The sequence below is a fragment of the Vombatus ursinus genome, unplaced genomic scaffold (assembly GCF_900497805.2).
Source record: "Vombatus ursinus unplaced genomic scaffold, bare-nosed wombat genome assembly UNPS02014768.1, whole genome shotgun sequence".
Classification (NCBI taxonomy): Eukaryota; Metazoa; Chordata; class Mammalia; order Diprotodontia; family Vombatidae; genus Vombatus; species Vombatus ursinus.
Genome location: NW_020954546.1, coordinates 6,497,157 through 6,517,485, shown reverse-complemented (window position 1 = coordinate 6,517,485; position 20,329 = coordinate 6,497,157). Strand labels below are relative to the sequence as shown.

The following is a 20,329-nucleotide window of genomic DNA, read 5'->3' as shown; positions in this document are numbered from 1 at the left end:
GCCAGAAATGGAAAGAAAACAAGGCAGGGAATAGTGAACAGCAGCGCTGAGTCCGGCGATTTTTACCTCCTCACAAGACAAGTCTGGCTGTTGGAACCCTAAGGACATGCTACTCTCCCCCAGCCCCCCCAGTCCCCACCTACTACCACTTTCCCTGGTCCTTCTCAGGCCACATCTGAGCAGAGAAGGGGAGGAGGGGAGGAGGGTGAAGGGGGTGGAGCTCAGTGAGTCATCTGATGAATCACAGACCCAGATATAAGCACAGAAACAAGGCCACAGACCCGCCCACCCCCACTCTACCACTCTTGCCCAGCTATAGTATTCCCCATTCTATTCTCCTTTTGGACACCACCCCCCCTTTCCTCCCTCTGTGCGTTGAAAAGTAGGAATGGAAAGAGAGAAAAAGGACACTAAACTGGGGAGATTGCAGCACAGAATTATCTGAACCAAAGTCACGACCTCGGGCTTTAAGTGATTGTCCTTTCTCCATCTGAAAAGTGGGAGAAATTGCTGGGGCCTGGATGACTCATTCTGAAGCTGCTGTGCACTTGACTGCAGGGAAAGGCAGGAAGAAATAACACGAAGAAAGTGTCATGAGGAAAAAGAAACGAGCTGCCCAATGAAGGTCGTGACTCAGCTGTGTGTGTGCTGGGGTGGCATCCCCTAATGTCAAATAGCGGCATTAAGCTTCCCACTCTTCTACCTGGTTCGAACTCCAGCTCCCTTCTCTTCTGAGGAAGAATGAGCTAATCAAAGAGAAAACGGACCCCTTCCTATTCCTCTCCCACCCTCTCCCACCGCCAAACGCTACCTAGAGCTACTACAATCCAACGCATTCCTTACTTCGGGCAGGGTTAACCTTATCCACGCCTCTTGGTCAAGCACACCCACCATGGGTCTACGTGTGTAGGGGGAGGGATGCCTCTTCCTCACCCTCAAATTCGAGGCTTGGCTAACTGCAGAGGTTATAGATCAACTTAAGACAATTTCTACGGTTTTAAGTAAGCTGTTTGGAGATCGAAGAGCTTATTGGTACCATCTGCACAGTGACATCTCATTTTCTGAACACATGCTCCGAAGCCGTTTGCTTTTAAAAAATTTTTTTATTTTTGTCTGTGAGCTCTAGGGTTTTGCATAAATGAGAAGGAATCAGTAAGGGGGAGAGAAGGTAGCACCTGTCCCCCCAACCCCACCCCTTTCACCTCTGGCTCTTTTACAGCAGTAAGTTTAACTAGGAGAGATTTGACCTCTCCCCCAAACCCCATCCCCCCCAAATATGAATTTTTAAACCCTTTTACAGATTTTTGTCAATTAAAAGCTAAACCAATTAAAAGAGGGAAAAATCTGGATTAACTCTCATACAACTCTTAAGCACAATCAGCAGGGCAACGATGGGATTTTAAAAAGAAGATACTGGAGGAATTCTAGGACTGTACCTACACAACATCCTAGAATCACATGGCTAAGGTCAAAGAAATGAGAGGGTGGGATGGAGGACCAACAGCAAAAGTCTTGAGGCAAAGGGAAAGGAAAATACCGGAACCTTGAAAAGCTCCTTGTCCTCAGAACCCCTGAAGCCCTGTACTGCGAGAGTATAAGTGCACTTATAAGACTGAGAGATGGGGGCATCCCTAGTCTTGGTTAAAGGATTTCTGCCTCCCTTCCACATATACACCACTCTCAAACTCAAATGAGTTCCAGAGATTGATTGTTAGACAGGGCATCCACCTCCATGCCTAAAATACTAATGATACTTTCCCCCTTCTCCCCCACCTTCTAAAAGCCTTGCTGCTATAGAACAAAACTTACTCACTGTCATGATCTCATGGATATCATGATCGCCCCTCCTCCCTCCTCCCTCATAAAAAAATCTTTCACCCATCTTCCCCTATAGAAAAATAGCTATTAATCTCAGGACCCCTCCTCACATTGAGAAGGGGGTGGGGTCTCAATGCCTCAATAAATAATTACCTTCTTCCATTTAAAAAAATAATTTAATTTTTAAGAAAAATCCACAGGGCTTGAAGGAGACCCAACGTACATCCCAACCCATCCTCAGTGAGGAAACTGAGAACTTTTTTTTTTTTGAGGGGGTGGGGAAAGGGAGTGGAGTTAAAATTACATCTTTATTGAAAAAAACAACACATGGCATGGAGGATTTTGTAATAATTTCATTTCTATTCTCTCAAATTTAAAAACAAAAAGGTGTCAAACTAGAACCTAACTAGAGTTCAAACTCAAAAGAACAATAGAGTATTTTTTTTTTTTTTGAGGAGGAAGATGCTTGAAACTTCCTTGGCTTTTTTCTCTTGGAGCTGCCTCCATCTCTCTAGGTCAAACCCACACTATAAGCTTTCAGGAAGATGACAGAGGAATTATTAAAAAAAATATTGGGGTGGGGTGGAGGAAGCATAGAAATTCCTAGGTCAGTTTCTCCACCAGTGCCCGAGACACCCCCATTTGTCTTTGGATACTTTTGCTTATTTAAAATCAAATAACCATTTTTTCAAGAGAGTCCAAGACAGAAGAGCCAGAGGCAGTAAGGTTACAGAAAACAGCAAAGTCGGACTCTGACAAGAAGGGGCTTTGTGGCTGAGAAATGGAAGGAAAAAAGGTAAACTTCATCTAGTTATATGCAACTCTGACAAGTAGTAGAAATTTCATACCCCCTCTCCCCAACCACCCTCACTGGACAGTGGAGCAAAGAGCCCCTCTTCTTAATGAAAATTCCCCAGCTGCATCTGCCAGCAGAAAGCCCTTATCTTTGTCCCCTAGGTATTAGGGGGAAAACTTGAATTAAAAACAGGGAGGAGTACATTTTGGAGCAGGTATGGTGAGAAAGCATCTCAGGAAACTCCAAGTAGAGAAATATTAGTTTCAACCAGCACTCCAGATGCTAGGTATAATTATTCTCCTTCTCTGAACAAATCCAGGAATGGATGCAATTGCATAGTTGACACCTTTAAGAAAAGTCAAAGAGAGAAAGTGAAGATGGGACCAAGAAAGGTCCTCTGTTTAAAGCTTTTAGAAGTGGTCAGGGCCAGAACCACCTCTGTCCTGGCTTGTGCTTTGTGCAAACTGCAAAGGGCCCCCCTCCCCATTCCCAAGCAAAGGGAGCTAGGTGGCCAGAAAAAGGGATTAATCTAAGGATTAATCAGTTCACTGGGAGTAAAGTCTGTGGTTGTAACTCCAAAATGTCATGTTTCACTAATTCCCCACTTGTATAAATTACCTCCACCTCTAAAAGTCTCCAGTCCTAATATAAAAAATATCTTCTTGTAAATTACTTTTTATTAATTTCATTTTAAAATAAACGACCCACAAATCTACGGTCAGCTATGGCTCAACAAAAGAAGCCTAGATGTTAATTAAGTTCACTCCCCAGAAGTGAAGAGGAAGGAGAAATGTCACACAAGTAGAAAAAGAAATCTTTTTGTGTGTTTTTCTTCTTTTTCAAACAAATTAGTTCATAAAATAATTTTTCATTCTACTTTAAAGCAGTGCTCCTAATAGGATGGGAATAGTAGGTTTAGGTTTTTTTAGGGTTTGTTTTTGTTTAACAGTCTTGCCAGTTATCTCTCACCCACCAAGCCAAGCCCATATCCCACCCAAACTCCCATGTTTAGTTACCGATATGGCCAAAAATCATGATCTCTACAACCTATCTCTGCAAAATCCATCCAGAAAAAACCCCAAACACATAGAAGTTGCTCTTCTGCCTCTATCCCTCCACAAAATGCTTTAAAACTAAGATAATTAAAATAAAAAATAAAATCATAACCTCATCAACTGGCAGCTACCTCAACCCAGCTTGAACTGTGACCCAGAAAAGGGTAGGGAAGAACAAGCAACAATCCTCCCTTCAAAACTGGAATAAATGACACAGACTTCTTAAATTTGTTCTTTTTAAGGAGGAAACAGGACCACAGGAAAATTATTTCCTTCCACCTAGGAAATAATAAACCTTGTGATTTAAACTAAATACTGCCTTCTTTCCCCACCCCCAACCAATCACTGGCCCAGTCCTGCTAGCTTCTTCCAGGGAGAATCCCTACCCCACTCTCTACCTGAATCCAAACCAGTAGAAAGTTTATTTTAACCTTCCTTTTGTCACATGCTTTTCCAACCTACAAAGAACTTTGGTCTTTTATTCCACCAACCTCAAGCCTATTTCTCTACTAGCCTCATGGTGTCTCAATAGCTAACTGTCCCTTAACACCCCAAGATGGGGAAAGATGGGTTACTGGGTGGGACCACAACATTGTCCCCATTTGCTTCTCCTACTCTGACACACCCAGTTCCATGGGGCATACTACTGTTTGTGAGGTACTTTCCTCAGTCCCCCTACCCAGCCCTGGCCAGCTCCTAGCAGCCTGGGCTACCCATCCCCTCAACACCCTGAAGCCTGGGTTGGGTCCCACAGAAGTTATTGCATTAGCCCTACCCACAACGGGCTGGGTCACGATGAGCCAATCAGTAGCGCTTACCTGTCTTTGTTTTGCCCCCTTACCCTCCCAGCTTCCACCCCCATTCAGAATCTGTGTACCAACAGCTCCCCACCCCTTTCCTGCTCCCTCCTCCTCAGTTCCTCCCGGTAGCAGCAGGAGCAAAAGTTGCTGGTCTCAGGGTGTCCATAGAAGCTGCAGTTCGGTTGTTTGCACTTGGTCTGGGTCAGGGGAAGCCCCAAGTCTTCCACTGTCCCTCCACCCCATCCACCAGCACCATCTGGCTCTGGGGGTTCCCTGTAGCCATTACTGTAGCTGTCTGCTACACGAAAGGGGGAGGGTAACAATGATCCCCCTGGGTTTCCATCCACAGAATGAGTGTCTCTCTCCAAAGGAACTGGGTCCTGATGGGGGTAGGGCCGCCCTGAGGAGCACTGTCTAGGGAAAGTAGCATAAGAGGGGAGTTCCCCTCCACAGGGACCCCCTGCCACCTGCCTCCCAAGGTCCTGGCAGTGGGGACCACTCCCAGCTGGCCTGGGGATGGTGAAGCCCCCAGCGTGGCTGGTAGAGAATGCAGCCTTGGGCTCTGGTGGGGAAGGGCTCAGAAGCTCTTCTCCCCCATCTGGCTCTGGTTTCTTTGCTGGGGGGGGCCCACTTCCACCCCCTCCATTCATTTTCCTTTCTGCCTCTTTCTGTTTCTGCTCAGCCTGGAATCTCTCCTCAGCATCTGCCAGGTACCGCTGGATCATCTCCTCCTGGTACTGGTGTCGGTGACTCATCTTCAGGTTTCCAGCAAAAATAAACTTACGTTCCCCCTGCATGGCAATTCTCATAATGCTCAAGCTCAGTCTCACCTCCTGGCTATACTTGCTCCCTCCATCACCTGGAGACTCAGGTGCAGGCTTTTCAGGCCCACCGATATCCCCAGATGCATCCTCCTTGCTGCCCTTCCAGCCCTTGACTGAGCCTTTCTTTTTCTTGTCCAGTATCTCACTGCTACTAGGTGGCACCCCAGACCCCACCCCAATCCCAACAGGTTTGGCACCCTTGCCATGCATTAGGCCCCCCATGTTCTTCTTGAGTTTACTGCCCAAAGTCTTGCCAAAGCTGCCCAACTTGTTGGCAACTGAATCTGCTCTCTTCTTATCCTTCTCCCGATCTCGCTTTGGCTTCTCTTTTCGCCCACTTCCCCCATTGCTGGTAGAGTTGCTGCCAACTGATTCCTTGTCAGATTCCCCTGATTCTGGGGTAGATCGGGGTTCATCCCCAGCTGAGGCTGTGGGGGACTCAGGTTGGGCCAAGGGAGCCTAGGAAAGACAAAAGCATCATTGAAGATTACCCCACATTTCCACTTACCTCCTTCCCATTCCCACCCCCAATTTCTTCAGCAACTCTCTGGAATGGTGGTGGAGGGGTTGGTTTATTCTCTTTCACTAATCACTGAGGAATATAACTGCTGTGACAAGTAAGGAGTTGTTCCTGGTTTTTAACTTTCATCCCAACCACCACACCTGGACTTCCTGTGGTGGTTCAGTCTCAAGCTAGAATAGAGCCTAGATATTCCTGTGGGATTCTAAGCAACACCCAGCTTGTCTGTGTAGGGTTGAGTTTACAAATGTCTCCTTCCCTCCCACTCTGCCTAACGTGCCTTATGTATTCCATCCAGAGCTAAGCTCCTTTCTCCCACCTAGCCTAGGTTTCCCCCACAACAATGGGTCCCCCCACTAGTGAAAGATGAGCCATGACTGTGAAGGCAGAGAAGTTCACCTGGGCATCAGAAGGTAAAGAGATCCATTTCACATTCATGTAGCTATGTAGCAGGTGTAATTTTGCCTCCAGGGACAGGGTCACACTGCAGGAAGGAAAAGAAGGAATCAAAACCCAAAGGCTTCAAAGGGGGTAAATGAGACTACAGTCTGTCAGTGTTTGCCAAGTTCATAACAATAAAAAAATAAAAATCTGAGAAAAATAATAAAGAGTGAAAGTCAAGTATAGGAATTGTACTAGGTCAGGTAAACTAGGTCATTACTCAGATATTGGGGATATTAAGAAAGGGAATAGGGAAAGATTTGAGTATTGTTCTAAATGTATTTATTCTCCAGGTTTCCCAGATTCAGGGTTGGGGAGGGTTTGGAGGGCCTAGAAAAATCATTTTATTCTTGCTCTATTTTATTCATATATTTTCCAAATTCGGAGGTAGAAGGCTAGAAAAACTAGACATCTGAGATCTGGGAGTTTGCTTCTCCTGATATTCCAATTTTACAAGGCCACAAACCTACAGTGGACAATTTTGGGTATTTTAAATCCACCCTCATTTACATCTTTGTCAGGGCAGACAAATCCAGCCATAAGAAACAATAATTTGATAGCCCTGCCTGACCTCTCAGGTCTTGTTTTGTTTTATTTTTATTTTTTTTAATTTTTGTAATGTCTATAATATTAAGGACGGAACTATCATCTCTATTCCACTGAAAGGAGGAAACAAAAATCTCTGTTTTTGTGCCACCAACCCCCCCCCCCAAAGAAACTGTAAAAGCAGCTATGCAACACCACAATTCTAGTATTAGCCTATGGCCAGCCCTCCTCAGATATGGGATATTGCAGGTGCTATCATAGATCCATTTTGAGATTGGAAGACTTGTTGTGGAGGTGCTAAGAAGTATGCAAATATATTTGTGAAGATCTTAAACAGAGAATCCATTTGCCTGACCTGGCCAGCCTGACGTTGTCACTCTCATCCTTGCCCCACTCCCAGCTCTTTCCAGGGTCCACTGCAAAGTGTAAGGGTAACAGCTTGTGTTCGGAGTCTGTGAGTGGGATCACTGCTAGGGAAGGGGAGAGGAGTAGGAAGTAAAGAAACAGGTCATTAAGAAGCCTCTGAGTAACCAGACACAGATCAGCCTGCACTGAAAGGAAAAGGGAATAATTACCATATCTACCAGACTATTCTCTACTCAATTATCTATTTTGTGGAGTTAACTTCTTCCTGCTACACAGCCTCAAGAGAGCCTTCAGTCCACTCTCAGCGAACAATTAATGGGGATCACTTACTGCCTCTGGATCAGACTGTCAGGCAGTCTGTGCTGAGAGACCAAACTCATCTGAACATAAACGTAAGCAAAAGAAAGTCCTATAACCCAGTTACCCCGCTGAACAGGGTCCTGTTCCATGACAGAGTGAGAAATCCAAATGCAATGACATACTGGACACACCAACGTCCTTGTGACTTTTAAGGCTTGATCTAATATTCCCTTCTACTGCCAAGAACTGTTTTAGCACAAGCTTTTCCTTAACCTCTTGTTTCAATTCCCCCATGAGGAAACAAGGCATCGTCAAAGAAGGAAGATGGACAGAAACCAGAGACAAAGACACCATCATCATCACCTTGCTCCTTGGAGTTCTCTTTCTGCTCCATAGACACCAGTGCAGAGAAATGAGCCTGGTCATAGGCCAATACCAGGGGTGATCGGTGACACCGGCTGGCAGGGACTTCCAAGGGCAGATAGATCCCCCCAAAGGGGATTGGAGCAAATGCTGCAGAAGAAACACAAAGGACAAAATCATTAAGCTGATCAATTCCCTTGCCTAGGAGAGATCTTCCTACCTTCTGCCACTTGTATATCCCCAACAAAGACTAGTTAACACTCTCCTCTTCCAGAAAGTCTTTGCTGATTAACTCCAATCAGTCTGTTACATCTTCTCAGCATTTGTATTTTATTTCCCCAGTGTGTGTTATGCTTGTATATTCTCCCCACCTCCCCCGCCCTCTCAAAGGCTTAGTACCTATTTCTACACAGAGTTCAGATGAGGACATGTGATTCAGTGACCCACCTTCTCCTCCTGAGTCCCTAAGCATGGTGTCTGCCACGACAACAATTGGTCTCTTAAGCACGTGTGCAAGAACAAAGACATGGAACTCTTCCAGGCTCTCATAGACAGGTTCTTCTGAACTCTCCACCCTGAAGTCAAAGGAGCAGAAAAGTAAGCCTATGAAGACTGAGTACTCTTGTCAAGAGATGAAGGGAAAACACTGGGGTGCAATGGCACAGCTCTGGACCAGTGTCTACTAGACCAGTGTCTACTAGACCTTTTTTCTACTCCTGGCTCTGTAACTAACTAGCTGTGTGACTAGAGCCACATCACTTCTGGAAGCTTTCCCTACCCCTCTCTATAAAAGAATGGTCAGGCTGGAGAAAAAAGTATATCAAGAACAGTTCATAATAATTTTCTGGATCAAATAATCATGATGCGCAGGAGTGACACTAAGGAATATGAAGTGAATGACATCTGATTGTTGTCACTAGTACCCATCACAAGTCTGGACCATTCGAATTAAAATAGTTAAGATGTCACAGGTTCTTGAAGGCAACCAACCATGTGCTGAGGCCCAAGCTGATACGAGGACTCACTCTACATAGGAAACCTATTCAGTGTTTTGAGGCCTGCCAGCCAAAACCTCCCCTTTAGGAGCCCCATTAGGGGGAACAATATCAAGTTACGTCTTCTTTAAAAACACCTGAGGGTCTATCATATTCTTTCATGGGGGTTGGTTAAAGACTCGCATTCACTTTTATCCAGGGACTTAAAATCACTACTAAAATGGCCCCCAAAAATCCCCTTTTTTCTACATAAATTCCTAGTCACCACAATTATAAGAAGCTAATTTTATTTCCCCCAAACCACCCCAAAGCAAAATCCCCTTCCAACAGGCCCCCTCCAAACACTTTCCGGGAAAAAACTATACAAACCATCCCAAAGGAAGGGAAACTTGCAAACTAAAGAGGACCTGAACCATTTCTCCAGGATGCACAGACCTTTCCATGAGGCAAAAACCTCTAGGCCTAAGCAATCACACACAGATGGCATTATTATTAATAATGGTGATGATAAAGATAATAATAATAATAATAATAGTTAACATTGATACAACCCTTCCCACATGCCAGCATTTTTATTATCTTAATTGATCCTCATTTGAACCCCGGGAGGTTATTTTTATTATTATCCCTATTTTACAGATAAGAAAACTGAGGCAGAGTTTAAGTGACTTGCCCTAGGTCACACAGCTAGCCAGTGTCTGAGTCATATTTGAACTCAGGTCTTCCCAACTCTGGGCCCAGTGCTCTACATCCAAAGCACCACTTAGCAGTCATAAGGAAAAGCTACAGAAGATCAACTGGAAATATATAAAAAAAGAAACCCCATCCTAGTCAGGCAAGTCCTTCCATAGCGTAGATCCCAAGAAACTATTTGAGCGAAGAACCCTGCCCCTTCTTAGCACTGATTTATCAAGACAGTCTTTGGAAAATCAACAAACTGTGATATCAGTGATGTGATGATGATATTATTGCACTGAAGATCCATCTGACCTTTCCCCAATGCCAGCTGCCTAGGCAAGATGGAAACCCACAAGTATGGCAACAATGGGCTCAATCCTAAACCTTCTTTGCAGTAAAATGAGTGTCCATTTGGAGTTTACCTTGTTGGATAGTGTGACACATTGTTCTAAACTTACTTTCTGCCAGAGTGCTTTCCAATTTCCCAGCTGTTTTTGTTCAATTGTGATTACTTACCAAAGTAACTCCAGTCTTTGAGTTTATCAGACATTACTCTGTGTGTTTGCTTCTATATAATGGGTACCTAATTTCTTCCACTGATATCTCTCCTGTGCTCTCCCCTTTCTCTTCCTCTCTGGCTCTCTCTCTTTTAACTAGTACCAACTCATTTTAATGATCACTGCTTTTTAGCACAGTTTAAGATCTGGTATTGACAGACTCACACTTTTCCCCTTCCTACTTTTTTTTCCCCATTAGTTACCCTTAAGATTTTCTTAACCTTTGTTCCTCCATGTGAATTTCATTACTATTTTTTTCTAGTTTTACAAAATATTTCTCACAGTTTGATTAGTATGACCCTGGATAAGTAAAATGATATGGGTAGTACTGTCATTCTTATTATATTGGTTCAACCTACCCACACATAATTAACATTTCTCCAATTACTTAGGTATGATTTAGTTTATGGAAAATGTGTTTTGTAGTTGGATTCAGATATTTCCCAGGTGAATCTTGGTAGGTACACTCACCCAAATTTTATAGCTTCTATGGGTTATTTTGAGTGGAATTTCTCTTTTTAGCTTTTCCCACTAGATTCTATTGATATATATATAAAGGAATGCTGATGAGTTATGTAGACTTATTCATATCCCACAACTTTGTTGAAGTTATTACTTTAATTAGCTTTTGTTGATTTTCTAGGGTAAGTTTCTTGTTTTTTTTCTGTTTTTTTGGGTTTTTTTTTGGCTAGGCAATGGGGTTAAGTGACTTGCCCAGGGTCACACAGCTAGTAAATGCTATGTGCCTGAGGCCGGATTTGAACTTAGGCTCTCCTGACTTCAGGGCTGGTGCTCTATCCACTGCACCACCTACCTGTCCCTTCTAGGGTAAGTTTCTAAGTAAATTCTAAGAAAATCGTATCATTCGTTTCCTCTTTGTCTATGCTTATTCTCTCAATTTCTTTTTCTTGGCTTATTGCATGCTAACATTAGCATTTCTAGAATTATGTTAAATATAGTGGTAATTAACAGGCACCTTTGCTTTATCCCTGATCTTACTAGAAAGGCCTCTAATTTTTCACCATTAAATATAATGTTTGCTTTTGGAATTAGGTAGATATTATTTACCCTATGAAGGAGAGTTCATTTATTTCTATGATTTCTATACCTATTAAGAGGTTGTTGAAATTTGTCAAAAAGCCTTTTCAGCATCTGCTGATATAATCATATGGTTTTTATTATATATGTATTATTAACATGATATTTAATCTCCTTACGTTGAATAAACCCTACATTCTTGGTATAAATCTAACTTGATCATAATGTATAATCTTTATAACATGCTGCTGTAGCTTATTCGTAAAAATGTTACTTTAAAAATTGTCAACATTCACTAGTAGTTTGCTTCCTCTGCTTTGTCTCTCCTTGGTTTAGGTATCAAAATCATATTTGTATCACATAAAGATACTGCAAAAGTACTTTCTTTTCTTATTTTTGCAAATAGTTTATGTAGTATTGTAATTAATTGTTCTTTGAATGCTTAATAGACATCATGTGTAAATCCATATGATCCTGGAAAATTTTTTCCTCTCTGGGAGTATATTTAGGGTTTATTAAATTTCTTTTTCTGATATTAGGTTATTTAAAGAGTGTTTCTTCTTTTATTAATCTGGATGTCATAATTTTGTAAGTATTCATGTATTTTCTCTAAGTTGTCAGCTTTGTAAGCATGTAATTGCAAGAAATAGCTTTTGATAATGTCCTTAATTTCCTCTCCAATTGTTCTTACTCTTTTTTCATTTTTGATCCAAATAATTTGGCTTTCCTCTTTCTTTAAAAAAAAAAAAAAAATCAGGTTAGCTAATTGTTTATGTAGTTCATTCCCCACCCAAACCCCCCCCAATCAAAATAAAAGACAGCTCCAAAGTTTTATCGATTTCATGATCTTTTTGCTTTCAATTTTATTAATCTCTTCTTTAATATTTGACATTATCATTACTTAGGGATTTTTTATTTATTGTTTTTAAAGTTTTTAAAATTACATGCCCAATGGTTTGTTCTTTTTCTCTTTTCCTGATGAAAACCTAGATATACATCAATTTTCCCCTTACAAGTATTTTAACTGCATCTCACAAGTTTTGTATGTTGTCTCATTTAAATAATTTCTTTAAAGAAATTTCTAAAAATATCCTGATAACTGCATTTCAATAAAATAGGTTTCCACAGTAATCTTACATGTTCTATTTTATGCATTTTAAAACATTATTCTGAGAAGGGATTTACCACTGTCAAAGGGTTCCATGACCAAAACCAAACAAAATGAAACAACCCACGTCTGTCTTATCACAGTTTGCTAATCGAAGACAGGTCAAGATCCACATAGGATCATACCATACTGATCCTTCAAAGGTACAAATATAAATAATTCAACAAATAGGAGTCATAAAATACAAATACCCAGATGCAGAATATAGATTCTCCAAAACTCAAAGAGTTCAATAAGTCTTTAAGTTTCCTTCTTAATTTGTGGGGAAGCAAGTATCAATTGCTTCTTATGAACTATATATCTAGAATCATCAGGTTTCTCCCTAAAAACTATAATTGAATAGGCTGGACCCTGAATTTTCTTACACTGATTTCCCACGCTACTTTGGCTCTGATATGAGCCATCATTCACTCTAAGGCTTCTGCTGCCATAGCCTCATCTGGCTCACTTGTCATTACATCACTAATATAATGGTAGACCTCAACATCCTCAGGAAGTAAAGCCTCTTTAAGTCTTTGCTCAGTCTGTCAATTAGCATTTATTAAGTGCCCGCTGTGTGTCAGATACTGTCCTAAGCACTGGCCTAATATGAGGAAGCTGCCCAAACACCTAAGGAGGTTGTTAGATATTAGTAATCAGGTTACTTTATGTCAGCTTCATAAGGATAGTCCAATTTCTATTGGAGATTTTGAGGAACAAAACATGAGGGAAAGAATATCCTTACTCGGGTGGATATGGATATTAGACTCCCTGTTTAGGTCGTAGTTGTGGTAGCTGACAGGAGGAGGAGTGAAGGTGTATTTTGTGGGTATGGATATTAAGAGTTCTGGGGGATCAGTTAACTATCTGGGAGCTTTCAGCAGCTTCTATGCCAGTTACTGTGGGCAGGGCTAACGGGAATACCCTAGAATAGCATGAAACATCACCTGGAATTACTTGAAACATCTCATGGAGTTAATCCTGAGCAATACTGGAGGGCAGGCAAAAGACATCTCACCAGTAATAGAGATGAAGAAGGTTGGCATGTTCTATCATACAGATTTCCCTTTGAATAACCTTGTGCTACCAGTGATGAAGGCAGATGGAACCTGGTGATTAACAGTGGAATACTGGTAGTTGAATAAAGTAGTTATGCTAATTGCAGCAGCTGACAAGATCAGGAGACATAAATAGTGACACAGTGGTTACTGCTTCAAGTCCTGGAATAGTACAGAGTCTTCTAAATGAAATCCACAACCACTCAAGATAATCCACACAGTTTAACAATTTGCAGACTATGCAATACAGCTGAATGCAAAGCCTATCAAGTAGGTCCCTCAGTATATACATCTTGGCTAGACACTGCGCCAAGAATCTAAAAGAAGGAAGAAAACTGGATGGAGTTTTGGAAACTACACAGCTGGTCCCTGAAACAAAAATCTTTTTCATACCATTATCCATTTAGATAATGGATAATGAAGCTAGGTGGCACAGTGGATAGAGTGCTGGGCCAGAGTCAGGAAGACCTGAATTCAAATGTGACCTCAGCCACTTAGTAGCTTGTGTGACCCTGGGCAAGTCACTTAACTCTGTTTGCCTTAGTTTCCTCATTGTAAAATAAGCTGGAGAAGGAAATGGAGAACCACTCCAGTATCTTTGCCAAGAAAACTCCAAATGGAGGAAGGGAGAATCAGACGTGATTGAAACGAAGACGACGACAACAACATCCATTTAGATCTACGTAGGGGGAAAATGGGGTGGTCTAGTGAAGAGATGGCCTTGGAACAAGGAAGATTGAGGACCAAGTCCCATCTCTGACATGCACTCTCTGGGTGACCTATGGTGAGTTACTCAACCTCAAAATGCTCCAGGCAACTCTCTGAGACTCTTTTTCAGAGAAGGTGCCAATTGTGAATTGGGTAAAGGGAGTTTCCTCATCCTGGAGTTTCCTAAACTAATGAAGTCACTGGTCCAGTCTCTCTGCTTATTCAATTGGTAGTGCTATATGGCTATGAATCATGAAATACCCTTATCTCCAAAAAGTCAAAACTGCTGGGGGCTGGAAGGGCAATGGAGAGCTGGGCAGTGAGTATAGCAGTCTATTAAATACAATCAAGGACTTGTAAAAGATACCTTATGATCTAAGAGAAATATGATCAGTCTCCTCCCTGCCTTGGTTGCAGAAGCCTCATCAACTCTGAAGGGCCAGAGGACAGGGCTTTTTCACAAGCACCCCAGCAGCATCCCTCTGACAGCAGTCACAAGTGTCTCTATCAGGAACCAAGGACAGACTATGCCAATGAGAAAAGGTAGACTCAAAGCTTAACAAAGAGTCCAAGGCAGCTAGGTGGCGCAGTGGATAGAGCTCCGGGCCTGGAGTCAGGAGTACCTTAGTTCAAATCTGGCCTCAGATCAGACACTTGATACTTACTAGCTGTGTGACTCTGGGCAAGTCACTTAACGCTGACAGCCTCACTTAAAAAAAAAAAAAAAAAGCCCACCACCACCCCTAAGGGGGACATCCTGAGGATCTCAGGTGGGAGCTGTCACCCTTTTTGCCACATATGCTCTTTAAGCTCAACTCCCACAGATTATGTATGAACTGGCAAAATAGTGTTATCACAGACTTTTGCTGGGATGTTATATACCAACTATACTACTGCAGTAAACACGTTTTAAGAACTTGTTACATCTGGCTGACTGATGCCAACTGATAATCATGAGGGAAAGCACACCAGTGGGGATTCATAAGTTATAGCACTTAATCCCTCAAGGTTAGTCTTAGAAACCTTAAGGAAGATGGAGCAGCCACAGTCTTAGGAGCCAGTGTGAATAAAGGTTGGGAGAAAAGTTCCAGAACCTGTGATACTGCTTATATTTGTATTCGTCCCACAGCAATACATACCATAGGCATTAAAAAAGTGTTTACTGAGGGAGTGGAAAGAGGCTGGAGAGTAATGGTTCTAAGTCTTTCGGAGGTATCAGCAACAGAGAGGTAATCACCATCTCTTCACATTCAACTAGTTTAGCAATTTCTCCAATTTCTTCCCCTCTTCCCACTCCTACTACAATCACTGGCCCAACACAAAAATGGAAACATTATTTCTACCAACTCTTCCTCCAGCCTCTTTCTTCCTTGAGCTTAACATTTAAAGGAAGGACCTAGTACCAGCTCAAGCCACATCTGCCAAAAAAAAAAAAAAAAAAAAAAAGATGCTACAGATGGTGGTTAACTTAAGTTCATGGGTCAGCACAGGTTTGATCTGTGGCACCAAAAATATCCAAATGTTAAAGAAATAGTACAAACTGATCCCACGGGATACTTTATTCTCCCCCATCCCTACCCCCCATATCTTCTTCATGTCTCTTCCTCATTGATCAAAAGTGACCTCTTTCAGGAAGCTAATCTAGATTAAACTCACCTTAACTTTACAACTCCTTCTGCATTCATGTAATCAGCTTCCATTACTTGTATGTGTAAAAAAAAACCGTTCTTTTTGTTTGTCAATTATTTTAAGTGAACTGTGTCCAGTTTTCACTGGATGGAACATTCCTATGACAAGGTCCAGGGCTCCTGCTCCCTCTAGCAGAAAACTCTGCAGACAGGAAGCACTCAAATACAAATGGAGAATTTACTATTTCTTACTCCCTCCCCCACACACATACCCTCCACAGCTGGCTCCGTTGGTTCCTATATGCATTCGGGGTTCACTTGAAGCAAGTTTGATGAGCTCATTCCATTCCTTCTGCCATTCCTCCTCTGTATACACAAGCCCAGACTATGGGAAAAAGACAGAGAAGTGATTAGGTGATTATGATGTTGGCTCCCAAGGACCCTTCATCTATATCCTACTCAAATATCTTCATCTATATCCTTTCATTCACATTCAAAAGTGATTTATACTACAAATTCAACTCAACTATTCAAGTGAATGGTAAAGGGAGCTTTGCCAAAAATAATATAAACTGAAAGATAATACAAAAATATTATTTATTGGTTTGGGGATGCCATATGTAATTATGGAAACAGATTTACCACACTAGTTACTAGAAGAATATTCAAATAGCTTTGCACATATTTATTGGAGAAAAACAAAACCAGACCTATTCCTTGTTCCTCACCGCTACTTCCAGATCCTCCCCTTCCAACATCACTCAATAACTTCTCCTTCCACTTGGACTCCAAACATATTTATCAGAGAGCAATTTTCTAGCCCTCTTCCCTCCCCCTACTTCTCCTATTCTCCTTCCTTTCTAAAGAAGTTCAGTACCTGACTCAGTCACAGAATAACAGAATTCAGAATTGGAAGAGTCCTCAGCAACCATCTAATCGAATGCTTAACTGAAAGGAATTCCCATTAAAACATTATAATTTTTACTTTTTATTATTCTGAACCTGACAAATACAAACAGACATGAACTTTTAAATATAAAGAGAACAGGAAGAGAACTATATATGAAACCACAAATGCTTATTGTCTACAGCTTCCTTTAAAAAAAGTATATATAACAAATTCATCAGGTTAGTTTCAAATCTATTCTTCCATATCCCTCTGAACGTCATTCTGTTTCTCTTCTGTACATTTCAAAAATGCTTCACTGAGCCTCGATTCTTTTTTTTGCATCCTTCTTGCTTGCCCCCATCTCCCCACAAACCAAATTGAATGCTCCCGCCCCGAATTTTTTTAAGCTTCCCTTATAACAAATAAGCATAAGCAAACTAAACAAATCCACACACACTGGCCACATCTGAAAATGTAGGTCTCACTCTATACCTCAGTCTATCAACTCTCCCTAGCTAGCATGTTCCATCATTGGTTTTCTAGAGTCCCAGTTAGTTACTATATCAATCACAGTTATGTCTTTCAAAGTCTTTTTTCTTTACATTACATAAATTGTTCTCCTGGTTCTGTTCACTACATTCTGCACCAATTCATAAAATAGTTTCCATGAAATTGTCCCTTTCATAGTTTCTTACAGAACCTATATTCCATTACATTCACATACTATAATTTCAACCATTCAGGCACTTACTATTTCTAGTTCTCTGCTGCTCTAATATAAATATTTTTGTACACATATACATATGAACACATATTCTCCTGATCTAGTAAAATAACTAGAAGCAGTACTGCTGCATTAAAGGGCAGACATGGGTCAGTGACTTTTTGGACATAATTCCAAATTACTTTCAGGAATGGTTAAACCAGTTCACAAATCAACATCACATTAGTGTTGACATCTTACCATAGTCCCTCCAATTACTGTCATTTTCCTTTCTCATCATCTTTGCCTATCGGTATGAGGTATCTTAATCAGTGTTTCTCTTATTATCAGTGATTGGGAACATTTTTTTTCATCATTTTTTTTTTAATCATAACATATCTTCCCAAGTTTCTCTGAATAGTCCACATTAACCATTTATTATAAAACAAAAATAATACATCATATTTATATACCACATTTTGTTCAGTCATTCCCAAATGATGAGCACCCACAAAAAAGTAAAGCCATAAAACCCAATTAATTTTTTTACTCAAACTCACAATGCCTATTCCAAACCTTATCCCTCCTCAAGAAACCTCCACTTCTCCACCACTCTCCCTTACAGCAGAGACTCTTACTTCATATTTGAGAAGATAAAGGCCATCTAATGTGGAGCTCCCTCTTTTCCCCAATTCTACCTCTCAAATATCATCATTCCCCATCCTCCCCTCTTTTGCTCCAGTCTCAAAGAAAGAAGTCGTCCTTGTTCTTGCCAAACTCAATCATTCTACTTGAGCCCTTCCAAGAATTTGTGCAAAGATCATCTTTTGATTTGCTAAATCCCATGGCCATTCCTCAGGCTTCATCTTTTCTAACCACTCCTTCCTCCTACATACTCTCTTCACTGTATTTCCATGACACTGTTCTCTACTGGTTCACTTCTTTACCTGACAGTTCTTTCTCAACTCCCTTTGTGAAATCATCATTCTTGTCTTATCTATCCCCTTTTCGTAGTTATACCAAAAGGTTTTGTACAGGCCCCTCTTCCCATCTCTCTTCATACCTTCCCTTAGTGATCTCAGCAGTTCCTGATTATTCAATTATCATCCCTACGCAGATGATTCCCATATCGAGATATCTAATCATCTCTCTTAAGTTCTAGTCCTGAATCACCAACTGCCAGATGGACATTTCTACCTGGATGCTCCAAAGGCTTCCAAACTCAGTATGGCCTACCCTTAACTCTTCTAATTTCGCTACTTCTGTCCAGGGCACCCCTATTCTTCTGGTCACCTGGGTTTGCAATCTAGGAGTTTTCCCTTTCCCTCATTCCAGTTATCCAGTATGTTGCCAATTCCCATCAATTTTAACTCCACAACATCTCACATGTCTCCTTCACTCACACCGAACCACCCTAATTCAGACCCTCATCACCTCTTACCCAGACTTTACAACAGTCTCTTTTCTGGTCATTCTACTTTCTTCCTTTACACATCCTCCACACAGCAACCAAAACAATAACACTAATGCACAGGGTTCTAACCATGTCATTATTCTCCTGCTTAAAACATTTCAATGGATCCCTGTTGCCACTAGAATAAAATAACAAGTCCTCTGTTCAACATTTAAAGCCATTCACAATCTGACTCCAACCCATCTATCCATTTTTTTCACATTATTTCTCCTCACTCCATATTTCAACCTACTCAATGGTCCCTAAACATGACATCTACCTCTGTGCCTCTACATAGGCTATCCCCAATGCCTAGAATAATAATAGCTAATAACAGCTAACATTTATATAGTGTTTGTTATATGCCAGGCACTGTGCTAAGCACTTTACAATTATTATATCTCATTTAATCCTCACAACCCCAGGAGGTAAGGGCTATTATTATCCCCATATTTTACAGATGAGGACACTGAGGCAAATAGGAAGTGAAGTGACTTTCCCAGGGTCACACAGTTAGTAAGTGTCTGAGTACTCAGGTAATGCTGACTCCAAGTCTAGCATTCTATATCCACCCCGATGCCTAGCATGTTCTCTTTCCTCATCTCTACCCCGCTGGAGTATCTAGCTTCCTTTAAGTTGATTTCATTTTTATTTTTGTATCACGAGCATCTAGCATAGAGCCCAGCACACAACAGGCACCTAATAAATGTTACTGGATTGAATTAAATGATGAGAGAGGAAGTCACCCCAGAGACATCTCAGATATGGGGAACAAGCTTTTCTTCAATTAAAAACAAGCAAAAGGAAACAGAGGCAGCATTGGGTAATAGAGAGAAAGCCTTCTTTATGATGTGGCTGACTTCTGCCCAGCAACAATGAGAGCCTTGCTAAATCTGTATCTGCCCAGTAACAGGGGGGCCCTATCTGTTGATAAGAAAACCTTATTATTTTCTGTATATGTGACTTACCCCTAATGTTCATACCCATATCCTTGAATGTTGCAAGTTAAATTCCCTGCTTTGTGACCACATCCCTGAACTGTCTTGTAAAGTACTCAACACACCTGCGTCTCTTTTCTTGCCTCCCCTTTCCTGACATCCTTCCCTGTGGCTAACTGCCCACGTGGGAGCATGCCCCCCATCCTATACCCAAAACTTGGGTGTAAAAGTAAGCCCCGGTCTTATTCCAAGCTGCTAGTCTTCACCCAGGACTAACCTGCCACTTTTGAGATAACAAAGTTCTCTTGACTAGGAGAACCTCTGCCCTCTGGATTCTTTCTGGACAACCCAACTCCGAATATCATCTACCTCTTCATTTAGAGTCAGAACAATTTGGATTCAATGCCTTTCTTCTGATATATACTAGCTGTGTGATGATGGGCTAGTCACCCAAGCAACTAAGACTAAAAGTTATAGACACTGCATCAAGGAAAGGAGTTTCCAAAAGAGAAACTCCCTACAACTGACAAAATTATAAATCTGGGCAAAAAGAAGAAAAAAAATTAGTTAAGCAAATAACCCATAATTAAAGCATATGTAGTTGATTATGCTACTAAAGAAAACCACATATAAAGATTTCCCTCCTTCCCTAACTGCTAAATAGGTCAGCTAAGTGGCTCAGTGGAGAGAATGCCAGACCTGGAGTCA

General features: G+C 41.4%; 1 protein-coding gene across 7 annotated transcripts in view; it reads right to left on the bottom strand.

The window, feature by feature from the left end:
• Window positions 1-2,300: 2,300 nt before the first annotated feature.
• LOC114043045 (OTU domain-containing protein 7B-like) overlaps window positions 2,301-20,329 on the bottom strand; it is an 82,827-nt gene continuing 64,798 nt past the window's right edge. For 6 of the 7 annotated variants that reach the window (XM_027861895.1, XM_027861894.1, XM_027861897.1 and 3 more), the window contains 6 exons: window positions 15,911-16,023; window positions 8,277-8,404; window positions 7,830-7,979; window positions 7,156-7,270; window positions 6,213-6,297; window positions 2,301-5,752 (listed from right to left, as the gene is read on the bottom strand). In XM_027861895.1, coding sequence (XP_027717696.1) covers window positions 4,532-5,752; window positions 6,213-6,297; window positions 7,156-7,270; window positions 7,830-7,979; window positions 8,277-8,404; window positions 15,911-16,023 — 1,812 coding nt within the window. In that variant the 3' untranslated portion in view covers window positions 2,301-4,531. The remainder of the gene's footprint in view (window positions 5,753-6,212; window positions 6,298-7,155; window positions 7,271-7,829; window positions 7,980-8,276; window positions 8,405-15,910; window positions 16,024-20,329) is intronic. The other variant, XM_027861898.1, reaches the window with a different exon arrangement.